General features: G+C 39.9%; 1 protein-coding gene across 2 annotated transcripts in view; it reads left to right on the forward strand.

Moving 5' to 3' along the window:
• The window catches only part of tle2b (TLE family member 2, transcriptional corepressor b), a 127,150-nt gene that overhangs the window by 40,100 nt on the left and 71,986 nt on the right, over nt 1–15,064 (forward strand). For both annotated transcript variants that reach the window (XM_049588712.1, XM_049588714.1), the window contains exon 4: nt 11,127–11,171. In XM_049588712.1, coding sequence (XP_049444669.1) covers nt 11,127–11,171 — 45 coding nt within the window. The remainder of the gene's footprint in view (nt 1–11,126; nt 11,172–15,064) is intronic.

The following is a 15,064-nucleotide window of genomic DNA, read 5'->3' on the forward strand; positions in this document are numbered from 1 at the left end:
CTGCAATTTCAACTGCGCACACAGTGCTGTTATTACTATGCTGCAGTCTAGACCACAGTCATAGTGCAGCTGTTACTACAGCCTACCGTAGAGCAGACACCTGTTACTACTGTACACATGCCTCAGTGACACACACACAATACAATATTACAGTGTAGACTATGATGTTGTTTTCAGTCAAGTCAGTGGAGTGTACTTGAACATGCTTGGGGTCATGTGTGAATGGGAGCGTCGATACTCAGGGAAATCTGAGATTTGCAGATTTCCCACCTCAAGACGCCAGCAAGGCTGTGTTGTGAATGAAAGCAGTTACACTACATGGACAAGCACGTCAAGGATTATGTCTGTCCTTTAATACGCTTTTACATAGAGCAGGGCTGAATAATATGCAACAGAAATTATGTTACGATATTTTGACAGGTATTGCAATCACATTATGAGTCACAGTTTTAGTGGGAAAGGTATTGTTTGCATTTTATTTTCACTGAAAAAAAAAACTATAAAAATGATGATGATGTGCTTTTTGCTGGTGTCCGTACAAACCAAGCATGTTCTTTGGCATCTGGGATTTGATTTGTACACCGGGACATCTCTGTAGCACCAATATTTATATGTTGTTGCGCATGTTACCTTTGCATATTGCACTTTGCATATTTTCCTCATATTTTGTTTAAGTTAAAGTGAACTCAAACACTTGATATAACATTACGTAATCTTGTCATATCTTTTATTCTTTTCTGTTACTGTGGTCTTGATGTTGTAGCTGTACTGTTGTTATTATTGTTGCGATGGCTTGATGTTGTGTTGTCTTGCTATTGTTATTGCTGAAGCCATTGTGTCATGAATATTTTGTAATTGTGTTTTTTATATAATAGTAACTTTTAGCAGAGAAACTATTCTCTGTTTCCTGCCCAGGGACTACAGATGAAAATTAGTGTATAGCTAACTCTGGTTCAGCTTAATAGTAGCGGTTTAATAAATAAAATGAATAAAAGCAAATAACTCTGCAGCCCTAACATCGAGCAAACAAAGCAATCACGAGACTGGGCTGATGACATATTTGAATCTGCAACTTTTTTTTTTTTTTTACAGTTAAGCATTTACACCAGTGCTTAAGCAGGTTATTTGTAACCAACAAGCAAAAATAAATACACGAAATAAATACATTCTAAGAGGATGAGCACCTAATAAAAACAGTCCTAGCCCAACATGTTCCTGAAAATAATAACTGACGTCTTGTGCCGCGTACACATACGCCTTGTGCCATTGTTTTCTTCTTCTAGTGAGTTTTATGGAGGTCAACATCCATAAGAGTTGCATTACCACTGTCTGTTAGATCAGTGGTTTCCAACTGGTGGGTTGTGGTCCAAAAGTGGGTTGTGGGTCCATCCTGTGACTCACAAACTTATCAAGTTTCTAAAAAACACTTTATTTTGAGAGCTTTCATTTTGAAGTGCCATTTTCTGTTGTTGAGTGAGTGACTAACGGACAGCTACTTGACAGCAACAGCAAAGTAGCTCAATAACATGACCAAATGCATGTATGACACTGAATATATTTAACTGCGTGGACCTTGAACTAATGACTAAGGAGAAATCTGGACCCTGTGGTGGAAACCACTGTTCTAGATTGTCCCCTAACCCCTTCTATTCTGGCTTTGCCATGGCATGTGTGAAAAGGCACAAGACAGAAACCTTCCTGAATGTAGTGCATGTGTAAATAGTTAGGGTTATCCCTGTAATTTAACAGGACCTACGTGAGAAAGAAGCTTTACTGTAATTGAAACAGACACTGTGGATTTAAATGTAATTTATCACTCACCAGTTATCACTGTGTGCATTGAACATCACTGGTTCTATTCTTCACTCACACATTCACAGACTACAAAGCACTGTTGTTACAACACTACGGTCCAGACTAGACTCCCATAGAGTATTGTCACTGGAGTGCTGTACAGAATGCACAAATAGTACAATAGTCACTTCACTGCTGTCTAGCCTACACCCACAGGACAACTGTTAAAACCACATATCAGTCACTTAGTCTTCTTTCAAAGGAAATCCTGACACGACCAGTTAATTGTGGAAATGAATTGGTTTTACCGCTAAAACAATTTTTCTGTTACTGTAACTGAGTGACCCTCGTGGCTCTTCTTGTCACCTGTTGGTGTTTAAAATCCTGAGACTATAACGCTGCTCTCCGTCTGAGAATCACTGTTTTTCTCATCTTAGGACCGAATGACTCAGATTAAGTCCTGGCAAATGAACGACCTTCTAAACTGTTATGAGCTGCCCTAAAGGTGACACCGCTCTCTATCTGACCTCACGACAAGGAAGCGAGCAAAGAGGAAATGATCCTGCAGGGACCAATAAACTGTCACAATTTAATATTGTTATCAGCAATCGTGCTGCAGCTTTCTAGTGGCAGTACAAGCAGGGGCATTAGTACATGACGCTGTGAATGACCTGCCTCTGCTTCGATTATGACTTTGAAAGTTTTTACTTGTAAATGTGGGAAGCTAATTCATGAATTTTGTGGTCATATCTCGGAAAGGACTGGGTAAATATCTTCAAACAAAATGTAATTAAAGTCTCAAATGTAAAAGCGCTCATTACGCAGTGACCCGTATGACAGTTATATTATTAAGTTGTTTTTTTTAACTGATATTTTTGCATCTATAACAAGCATTTTATTGGTGGCAGTGAGGCTAAGTTTTAAACTACAGAGAACCTAAAGGAAATGAAAGCTCCAGCTCACACCAGGATACTCAGGTTCACGCTTATTTTATCAACATCTTACATTTGAAAAAAGGAGTGAACTACACATTTTACACCTTCCTAATTGCTGTCAGGTGTGCCTTTTTTAGCTGCTCTGCACTGACTTCCTGTTACATTTATAATTGATTTTTTCTTGACTTTCATTTAAGGGACGCCTAAAAGGTACAGTCTTCATTAAATGTCCAGATTTGTTAACTTACATTGGTTGCGTACTTGCTTGAAGGTCCGGGTTGGTTTATTGATGAATGAATGAGTACGTGGGGTGAATGAGTGTGTGTGTGTGTGTGTGTGTGTGTGTGTGTGTGTGTGTGAGTGCACTCTATCAACAAACAAAAAAGAAACGTATGCATGCATGCATCAAAAATAGTGCTTATCAAGGTATTCTAGCCCACAAAAAACGTTGCTCAAGCTACGTTAAGCTAGCTCGCTAAATTTTTTTGAAAGAAAGCTAAAGACATATCTATTAACTTCAGCCTTTAACTAGCTCTGACTTCCTGATACAGCTCTGAAACTGCTTCCTTTTATGCCTTATGCTTCAGCAGCTCTGTAAAAATACTGTATTTTACTTGATTTTTTGATTTACAGTTTTACAACTCTATGATTTTATGAATCAGTTCTGATTTATGTTCATTGTGTCTATTTTCATGTGAAGCACTCGGTGCGTATCCTGCCCTCATTGTAAAACACTTTGTGCTGCATTTCTTGTATGAAAGGTGCTATATAGATAAAGCTTATTATTGGTTTGAATCCTGCTGGGGTCGATGTCAGCAAAGGCATGTGGTGGCAAGAGGTTCCCACCGCCGAGTCAAACGGGATCAGATTAATCTGGACCAAGTCCTCAACGAGGGCGTGTCTCAAGCCTGTCGTAGACAGGAGGTTCTAGACGTAAAAGCAGATTCACATGCTGATTTGCAAAGATTCCAGCAGGCGCACTACAAAATGTAAACAATAAAGCCGATCAAAACCATAATTCCACTGTATAAAATTAATTTGAATGTCCTCCAGAGACTCGAACTTTTGTTTGGTATGCATTTTGAATTTCTCCTATTTGGGATCAGTAGGACCTGAAAAGTTTAAAAAAAACCTAACATTGTCAATGATAAAGTCCTGGTGACCTTAAATGAGACGATAATGAAATCCCAATGTCTTCAAATGAGTACTTTCTAATTAACAGTGTCTTAGCATGTTACGGTTGCTAAAATTGGCTAACTTTGTTGCCATATCAAACTACAAACATTATTATTATTATTATTAATCATAAATAAACAACCATAAAATGTGATCAGGGTTTTGACCTTATCCACTTTTATGTCAGGATCAGCTGCAGACCGACTTGGCAGAGATGGCTGGCGTCAAGGGCGATTCTAGGATCAGAGGTTTAGGGGTGCTGAGCACCCAGAGAGCTGCCCGGCCAGACAAGATAATTTCACTGTTTTGTACATTTTAACTCAATTTCATTCCCACATTTGTGAAAGAAAAGCACAACACTTTTTGGGAAAGTCTGTGACTAAACCATCAAATCTGATAAAGGTTATTTAAATGCTGAGCCACAGCAAAAGAGGAATCAATTGGAATCATAAAAGAAACATATTGTAACCCTAATTTCTGGGGGAGGATAACTCATTTTGATACAGAAGCTCCTCAACATTAACATGTAACATGTAACACATTAACAGTAATTGACTTTTTCAATGTTTGTCTCTGCCTTTTTCCTTCTTGTCTGTATTATATAATACAAATACATAAATAAAAATACACTTCAAAAAAGAAAAGTGCTTGAAATCTACAAAATAATAATAATAAATACACACAGTAGGAGTTATAATGTTAATGGGCATCCAGTCAGTTAGCTAGTCAGTAGCACTTTGGCTTTAATATTAACACATGCACATGACACAACAGCTAGCTTCTCTCATTCCAGTTCAAACAGAGGACAGTGGTACCGAACACCTGTAACGTTTCCTAGCTAGGAAAAACGTCAGGTAACTCCTACCTAACAACATAAACAGTGACCTACGATTAAATGCAGCAAAAATGAGGACTGGTAATGATAATAATGTGTTGGTACTGAGTGGTAGGAGTTAAGAAATGTGCCACATATCCTGGTTTAAGCCAGGTACTTACACCACTACTGCATATCACCCACTCTGGAAGGCAGTGCATTGCTCTGTGCAGATAGAGAGCTCAGAGCCCGAGTCAGGGAAAGGTGGGAGGGATGGGGTGGATCAAACCATTTTTGAGACAACAGGTCTAAGTTAAGCAGAATCAAGAGTAAGGTGCAGTAAACCCAAAATGTGATGTCCTCATATGAGGACATAGAGGATATAAATGTTACATTTAATAAATTATTGAAATACACTTAATTTCAGTACAGCAGGAAAGGAGTTAACCCAAACTGCATAATAGATACCATAAATTTAAAGTGCAAAACACATGAATATTTTCATAAGATATCAAAAACTCTGAGAAAACACAGAGAAATGTATATGGAGGACAAAGCATACTTTACAAAATACAAAATATATCCTGATACATACACCAGAAGGAGATGAATATTATTTACAAAGTAGATTAGTAGTAGAGTAGTCTTAATAAGGGGAGGGAGGGAAAGGGTTAAGTGAAGGTTTACCTACTTTATATATTTTGTTGTATTGCATTTAATAAGCCCCATATGTGTTTTAATTTGTGAAATAATAAGTGACTCTAGTTGTCAGATAAATGTGCTGAAATACAAAGTACCATATTTCCCTCAGAAATAAGGCAATGCTCAAGTAAGTTACCAGAAGTATCAAAAAATTAGCACCTGAGTAAATGTACTTGGTAACATTCCACAGCTGCCAGCCGGACATACTTTGAAAAACATTTGGGTGTAATATCTCAACAGTTTGCAGCTTTTGTCTTGCCGTTTGCCTTGGATTTTCATCTACCCGAGAGATACATAGCTGAACAAAATGACCGTGGAATGTACTGACATGAATCAGATATTTAATTAAGTAAACCCAACACCTTTCCATTCAGTCCTCTCACTCTCAGAAATGCTCAGCTGCAGCATCAAGGCTCCTTAACATTTACTGCTGCTAACCCAAACCCATTTGCTTTCCCTCTGGCTGTACAGAGCAGCGTTCCCATCATACCTTTATTGCATTCCTTTCCGTAATGTCGTGCCGGTTATATACAGTCAGCCGCTTCATTTTAGTCCAGAGTGGAGAGCTCTTTCTGAGGACAGCTGCTGAAGTGAGCTATGTAGTTACTTGCAAGGTTGTATTCAAAAACTAGGGCCATGGTTGTTGCACTCAGCTGTTGGTGTAGTGGGAGAGAAAAAAAGGCGAGATACTAAATGAAAAGAGGATGTTGGAGAGGAGAGAGTGGAAAAGAGAAACGGAGAGTAATGGCAGAGAGGTGGAGAGGCCGATGGGAGAGATGGGGGGGAGAATTAATAAGGAGAGACAGACAGGAATTGAGTTAAAAAGATGGGGAGGGCTGAGGTGAGGTGTAATGATGGAGAGGTGACGAGAGAGGCTGATGAGAGATGGAGGGAGAGAGGCAGAGAAGGAGGGAGAACAAAGAGATATGTCACATATCTTTCATGTTGAGAGGGCTGGAGGAGATAGGCAGACATGGAAACACAAAGAGCTAGCTTAAGTATGTTTGTGTGTGTGTGTGTGTGCTGTGAAGCATGCATGCGTGTGCTGAGAGTGGTGTGTATACTTGTGTGAAGTATGTGTGCATTTTTACATGTGAAAGAGATTCCAAGCAGTGAATACATCCCGTGTGCAAAACATTTTTTATGTGTATCAGTCCATCTGTGAGAGAAACGGGAAGAAAGAACAGTATGATACACAGCGGAGGTGAACTCGACGGAGGGAGAGAAAGGAGAAAATATAGATACAGCACTCGACAAGGACGAGAGAGACAAATATACAAAGTGAGCGAGCGAGCCAAGTAGAAAATGGCAATACAGAGAGAACATAAAGGAGAAAGATGATTGATAGAAATGACTAAGGGGAGAAAGAATGAGAGAGTAGAAAAGAGACGGAGTGTAATGGACAGAGACAGAAATGATACAGCAGATAGATAAAACAAGGGGAGATAAAAGAGAGGGGGAGAGAGTAATGGGGTTAGGAGAGAAAAGAGGGAGAGAAGGTAAAAAAAAAGAAAGAAAAGGGTAATTGGCAAGAAAGACAGAAAAGGTGTTGACAGGGGAGAGAGGGAGAGAATGCACATGAGGAGGAAGGTGACAAAAGAGAGACAGGACAAGAAGGACACCACAAAGTGAGATAGATAGATAGATAGATAGATAGATAGATAGATAGATAGATAGATAGATAGATAGATAGATAGATAGATAGATAGATAGACACCTCTCCTGCTACACTGCAGTCTGTATGAAGACAAATGAGTCCCTCAGAATAAATGACAAAACACATTGTGGCTTATTACCTGCAAGTCCATTTTAACATTTTCTGATCTCTTCTGATTTCTGAAGCCTCCACTGACATACTGACATGACAACTTTCTCTGCATTGTGTAAGGTTTGGTTGGTTATTTTTTTTGTTTGTTTTTTTTTTCTAAATAGTGCTGTACCAAATGTTTTTTTTTAACACTTAAAGCTTTTACACACTATGCTACATTACGCTTTTGACACTAAAAAATATAAGAAATGTTCAAACAATATTTGAATATAGTGGTTCATCTGATTCAATTTTATTTTATTTTATTTTATTTTATTTAACTTTATTTTATTTTATGTTATTTTATTTTATTCTATTTAATTTAATTTTACTTTACTTTATTTAATTTAATTTATTTTATCTTATTTTATTTTATCTTATTTTACTTAATTGTATTTTATTTTATTTTTTTTTTATTCATCATCACAAATATCACAGTTTGCCTCAGAGGGCCAAGCAACATACAAAAAAGGGGAAGAAACCCCAGGAAGAGCAACTACTGTAAGTAGGGATCACCCAAATATGGTCACTTCTGGCTCCAGAAAGCCAATGGGTGATGTCACAGTACATTCATAATTTCTTTTAGTATATGATTCTACAAATATTGTAATACAAATACTTTTAGTGTAGTCTAATCTTTATCTGCAACTGTGCGGAAATACCGGGTTTAAATGAAATGCATAGACATTATGAAAAAAATAAAAATACTGTGCTGATTCTGATGTTGATTCAGAAATTAATGTGAATCTTATGAATGAAGCTTTCAACTGTTTGGTGCAGCCCTAAAAAACAACTTCTTTGAGGTAAGGGAAAGATCGCAGTCATGGTTTAAACATGACTGCCATTGAAGCAACAGTATATGTCAGAGCATGTCACAGCCTTGGGGGAAACCAGCAAAACAACACATGACACTGTCATGAACCCCCTTAAAATATGCCTCCTCTTTTTGTTGAATAGGGTGCTAACCATTTGTTTTCTTTTTTAAAATCAGAATTATTACATACAGTGTAAACGTTATGTGATCTGGCAGTGCTGCACTTAATTATGCTCATATCAATAAAGCACATTTGAATTTAGATAGAGAGGTATGGAAGAGGATCGAGACAGACAAAGATAGCAAGTGAGTAAAATGAGACAGGAAATAGAGAGACAGACTGAAATGGAGAGCGAAAGAACATCTGACAGCTAGAAAAAGAAGGAGGGGAATAACTAGAGGGAGACAGAAGGAAGGGTGATGGGAAAAAGGGACTGACGGCCTCAGAGAGATAGAGATAGGAGCGAGAGGGAGGGACTGAATGAGGTGAGGAATAAATGAAGAGGGAGAAGAGAGCGATAGAGTGAAAATGAGCAAAAGAAGCCAGAGAGGAAAGAGAGAGAGAGGAGAGGGAGAGAGTGGTGTCTCGCTCTCATCAGTCAGCGCGTTGCTCATCCGGCGGCAGAGGCTGCCTTTGTCACCATGACGGATCCTCGCTGTCTGCATGCCGCTCGCCACCACACCATTACAGCACATTACTGATGTACACACACATGGAAACACACACAGAGGAGAGAGAACAACACATTTAACAAGCACACACACACACATGCGGAAGTGTAGCACAAGGTATTTAGCAAACACACACACACACAGGTATGTTTAGTGTGCTAGTGTCAAATATACAAACGCACAGGAACACACACAGACATTTAGATAGGAGCCTGACATGTTTGGCACAGATATGTTGCACTATTGATCATATGTTCATGAAATGTTATTTGGATGAGGATGGTTGTATCATTATGATTATTTTTATCAATTGATTAATGAGTTGGTAAATAAATAGCAGAAAATAGTAAATGAATGCCCAGCGCAGTTTCCTAAAGCCAACACTGACTTATTTAAATTGCATTTTTTGTCAGACTGCCTGCTCAGAATCCAAATATATTTATTATAAATACCCTAGGAGACAGAATATTGGACAAATATTCACATTTGAGAAGCTGGAACCTTTTGGCATTTTGCTCTAAAGCATTGTTTCATAGCCCTCTCTATTTAAAAGGCTTCAAGCCTCTTTCACTTCCCACATATATTTCCTTTGTTGCACCTTTAACCACACCCAGCAGTGATGTCACAGTGGTACTCAAGGTCAGTTAAAGTAGTTTTTTTTCAGGAGATATTAAGTTAAACTTTAAATATGACTCATTACTGAAATTGCAAATAAGGTAGATGGAGCTGGCAGAGTTGTCGACAAACATAAGGTACTTTCTGTTATGCTCTTTGCTTTCCTTGTTCACATCTCCTCCTCACATCTTAGCTATTGGATGCGAGGAAGAGATGTGAGGTCCAAGCTGCAGTTACAGGTGCGACATTTATACATGATGCGACTTGATAAAAGACTTCTATGTAAGAATACATCTTTGTTTCCTCACTCTACGCTCCTCCAGAAGCATCCTCTCTACTTGTCTTCTTGAGGTCCATTTAAGGGACGATGGTGGAGGGGGAATGATTTGTGGGTCATGGGAGGAGAAAGGATGTGAGGAGGCATATGTTAGTATAATGAAAAGCCCCTATGATGTGTCCCAAGTCAAGGGAAGCGATGTTGCTACTACTTATTTTTGCTTTGCTGATTAACAGGTCGTCTTTAGCTGTGGGCCAGGCTCACTAGACAGAGGACAGAGGAGGCAGAATCAATTGACCTTTCAAATGGTGGATTATATTCTTAAAGCAGTGGTTCCCAACTGGTGTCAAACGTGTTAAGTTTGTTAAACACTTTATTTTTAAGTACAGTGAATTTCCGATCCAGAGCTTTTTATTTGAGGTGCCATTTCCTGCTGTAGAGAGAGTGACGAAGGGACAGCTGTTTGACGGAGACAGCAAACTAGCTCGACGACATGGCCAAACACAAGTGTGATGCTAAAGGTATTAAACTGTGTGGACCTTGAGCTAATGACTAAGGAGAAATCTGGACCAGTTGGGAAACACTGTCTTAAAGCGTGTATGCAGACTGAGTCACTGGTTACTGTACTAATAACTCTTGGTCACGGTGGCTGTAATTACAACCCGTTCTTGCACTGTAGACTTGAAAAAATATGAAGCCATCCCTCAGGAATGTGGCCACTCTGTACAGACTGCATTAACACCTGGCTGAATATGAGCTGGGCCACCTCCAGATGTGGAGCGGCCCGTGCTAATGCAGTCGTAGACTCAAGCTGTATGGGTTATCTCCACTTTACTGCTTATCCCGATGTTCTTATCCTGACCCCAACCTCACTCCTCATGCCTAAACCTAACCAGTCTAACCCACGATGGCTACAAGTACTCAGAACCAAACAGAGGGAGAGTAGAGCAGGTCATGTCTACACCATTGTAGGAAAGAAAATATGACATACTGTACACACACACTGATCAGTCACACACTGTGGCCTTAGCAAGCATTCATATCTCACGTCTCATTACTGTACTCTGATGGTCACTGGACATACTGTAGGTCTTCACAGGCACACTGACACATACATAGACATAAACACAGAGGCTGGGACCACAACAAGCAGCACACACACACACACACACACACACACACACAGTCATGCTCATTTGGCAGCTACACACAGACAAAAACCTGCTGAGACAGTGATCGCACATAACTCACACAGAGACATAAATACCTCATTATCTATACACAGACACACACAAACTTGTTCTTACTACACTCACACACACACTCACACACACACACTCTCTCTCGTCGTTCTTTTCACTCTCTCTTTTCTCGCTTTCATTAAAACCACACTGACAAACAGCAGCATATGCAGCGACACTGAGCAACAGATGTTCAATGGGAGATATTGTGTAACTGAATGTTAATGTGCGCTGTGTATAAAATGCTAACGAAGCTGTGTCATCTGTTTGTCTCCACAGTACTACGAAATGTCCTACGGTCTCAACATTGAGATGCACAAACAGGTAGGAAAGACTGTACTTAGTATTTTTTGATTGTTTTTTCTTCTCACTGCTGGTGTACTTGGAGGCTGTGTGCGTGTGTGTGTGTGCGTGTGTGTGTGTGTGTGTGTGTGTGTGTGTGTTACCTTCTGTGAAGAAGTTGCATTTCTTGAGTAGGTGTGAGGAGGTGAATGTGTTATTTTACTCACACAAACACTGTATTGCCAGGATGTCATTTTGTGTGGGTGGGTTTTTACTATCTTGATCCTGTTCTCATTTATTTATATTTTGTATTTACACAAAATGACCTCCATAAATATAAATGCCATGGCCAAATTTTTAGAAACACCTTAAATGTTAAGACTAACTTCAAAATGCACCATAGCATTTGGTCGACACACAAAAACAACTACACTCTTATTTTAACAGAAGGGCTTTAAAGGAACAGTGTGCAAGATTTAGGGGGAGATACTGGCATCAAGCGGTGAGGATTACAGATTGCAACCAGCTGAAACTTCTCCCAGTTAGGATTCCTTCAGTGTTCATTGTTCAGGAGGTTTTTAGTAGGAGCTGAATTATCTGTAGAGGTCTCTGTCTATCCAGAACAAACGGACCAGGTGATTTAAACCAGTAAAAACACTGAATAAAGCCGTTTAATCAGAAATCAGTGTTTCTCCAATGCCGTTGGGCTTGTCGCGGACAGGCCGCTAGCCCAGCATCTGCTAATGTGTGCTCACCTCATTTCTGATCCAGACGTTCAGGAGGTTTTTACCCTGAGCTGAATTATCCGCAGAGGTCTCCTCCTCTCCAAAACCTGTGGATTTAAGCCAAAAAAAAAACACTGAATAAAGCAGTTTCAAGTTACAAATCAGTGTTTCTCTGATGTTGTTCAGTACGTTTGAGTCACACCTGCTAAAGCGTGCTCACGTTATTTCTTAACTTATAACTCAAGATCCAGATGTGCAGGAGGTTTTTACCAGGAGCCAAATTATCCGCAGAGGTCTCCTCCTCTCCAAAACAAACGGACCCAGTGATTAAAACCGGTAAAACACAGAATAAAGCAGTTTAACGTAACAAATCAGAGGTTTTCCTGTGCCACTGGGCTTGTCACAGACAGGCTGCTAGCCCAGCACTTGCTAATGTTTGTTTACCTATTTTCTCGGGTAACTTCGCATGTGCTCACCTTATTTCTGATCCAGATGTTCAGGAAGTTTTAACCCCGAGCTGAGTTATCCGCAGAGTTCTGTTCCTCTCCAAAACAAACGGGCCAGGTGATTAAAACCAGTGAAAACACTGGGTAAAGCAGTTGAACTTTATAAATCAGTGTTTCTCTGATGCTGTTTGGTATGTCTGTATATGTTTGGAGTTGGCTGCTAGCCTCGCACCTGCCAGTGTGTTCTCATTTTATTTCTTTACTTAAGACTTATGTTATAACTTAAGGTCCAGACATTTGGGAAGTTTTTATCAGGTGCCAAATTATCCACGAAGGTATCGTCCTTGTTGGTGATTTAGAGGCCGCACACATGCTGCTTCTTTAACCTCCTGAAAAACACAAATTTGGGCGCTGGGCTGACTTTTGTGCCTTTTTTGAGGCAGCTTTCAAGAGCCCAGTGGCAGGTTGTGTCTGAGGTTGCTAAGCAACCTTAACAAGCACTGTATCAAAGCCTTTTTACCTAAAATCCTGAGTGCAGAGCTGATCTTCTTCCAGGAATTAATAAGTGTGTAGGCCTGTCGTCTGTGGGACAGATGTAAAGCTCTGGGTATCCCTGCACTAACATGATCAACTTTTCCGTATTTATCAGAGACTGATATTTACAGAATGATTGGTTGTTCCTCGCCACAAGAGGTGCTGCTTCGTTCCAAAAGTTGAGCTTTTATTATTTATTTATTATTTATTGTTATATCAGAGTGCAGCTGTCGTGTGTGCGCGCCACGATGGCGTCGCTCTGGCATTTGAGCGCCCTTGCTACGCGTTTACATTTAAAACAATAAATTTGAGGGCGCAAAAAACACGACATGTGTACCACCCCTTAAACTGCTAAAAACACAGAATAAATAAGTTTCAAGTTAAAAATCAGTGCTCATTGCAGAGAAGCTGCTAACTATGGGCCACGTGAAAATGCAAATGGCCCTATCTAGAGCCAGTGTTTGGTTTGTCCATCCTGGGCTGCTGTAGAAACTTGGCACATCAACATGGCGGATTCTGTGAAGGAGGACCCTCTCCCTATGTAGATATTAACAGCTCATTCTAAGGTAACAAAAACAGACAGATTCTTATTTTCAGGTGAGTATACACTTCTATTCCTCCCAATATATCCCCCTAAATCCCACACACTTGACCTTTATGTATGTATTTAGTGCAGAGTAGTTGTCTTGCATTATATCACATAGCACATGAGTTTCTGTTTCTCTAGGTTCTCATTGTATAGTGTATTGGCAGGATAAAGCAGGATCTGTTCCAGCTTAAATTACTGTGTAAAGATGATGAGCAGCGGAGTGACTCATCTTTGTAGGACCAGAAACAGGGCAAAGGAATTAATAACATTTTCTGTGAAAGTAGGACGTGTTTTTTTTCTGTGTCTTTTTTTTTAGTAGACTAATAATGAGTCAGCAAGAGCAACAAGTGGTTTCAACACTGAGCTATGGATGGCTGATTTTATTAGTTTTAGTAACGGGGTCACTGCGCAACACTGAAGTTTACCTTTCCATGCCTCTGTATGGAATATAAACGCAAGTACTGTTGCATGAAACCAGCCTCTCTGCACAATTATGATGTCCCTGTTGACTAAATGTTTATTTGCGTGGACAGTCTCTCTTTCGGTTATTAGCAAGCAACACAAGCGCTGGCTACTGATGTGAGAATTAGGGAATAATGATACCATTAAGCTATCTGGTACAGATGGTAACCATGGCAATGTCAAATGTATATTTTACACAGCCAGTGGAGACAGACTTGAGATCAACTGACACTAGATGTCGACAAGGCTTAGCTGTTATGGACAGGATGGGATAGTGAGGACACTGCTTCTTCTAAACAATGTGAAGACCAAATGCCAGGTGGATAAAAGAAGGTCAGTGTAAATGTGTATCATTTCCATTTATCCACTCTGGGATCCGGTATTCCTGAATGGCGACGTGTCTGATGAGCAGTGTGTGCTCTCAGGAGCCGGCGACTGCTTGTCAGTCCCCACACTTGCTGCTAATTTGCTGTCTGGGTCACACTGCAGGAAGGGGAGACAGGCAGATAAATGCACAGACAGACTGACAAAAAGGCAGACAGACAGACAGATTGCAGACGTGAGATCTGTTCGGCTGCGCTGACAGACCTCCATGCAGATAGACAGAATCATTATCCAGCTGAATGGCATCTTCCTTTAAGGTGACTGCCTGTGTCTCCCCCTCTCTCTTAATCTCTCTAACTGTCATGCTAACTCTGCGGTGGACTCAGGCACTGTCATGGAAGACAAGAAGGGATGCTTTTTTACATTTTACAATGAGCTCCCAGCACGCCCGGCATAATGCTTTTAGAAAGCAGCTCATTGTTTCAAACAATCTGGAAAACGCCCTCAAATGAAAGCCTCCGCACTCTGCACTTTAACCTCATAATCATTGTGTCATTTCACGATCAAGGTAATTATAGCACAGAGACATCAAACAGCGGGTGTCTGTCCAAATACTTGCAGTGCAGTGTACATACTCACTCCAGACTCCAGTACTCGCTGATGTTACGCTTAGTCGTTGAAGTTAGGGATGATTCAAGATGAGTTTAAGGGCTGATAAGAGTGTATTTTAACTGATCTGCATCTACACCTGGCACATTTAATCATTACGTTTTCAGCTATTAAATTAATCGCCAGCTAATATGATTATTGATTAATTGGTTTGAGTTCTTTTTTAGAAATAAAAGCCAAATTCTC

This window comes from Epinephelus fuscoguttatus, linkage group LG10 (assembly GCF_011397635.1).
Source record: "Epinephelus fuscoguttatus linkage group LG10, E.fuscoguttatus.final_Chr_v1".
Classification (NCBI taxonomy): Eukaryota; Metazoa; Chordata; class Actinopteri; order Perciformes; family Serranidae; genus Epinephelus; species Epinephelus fuscoguttatus.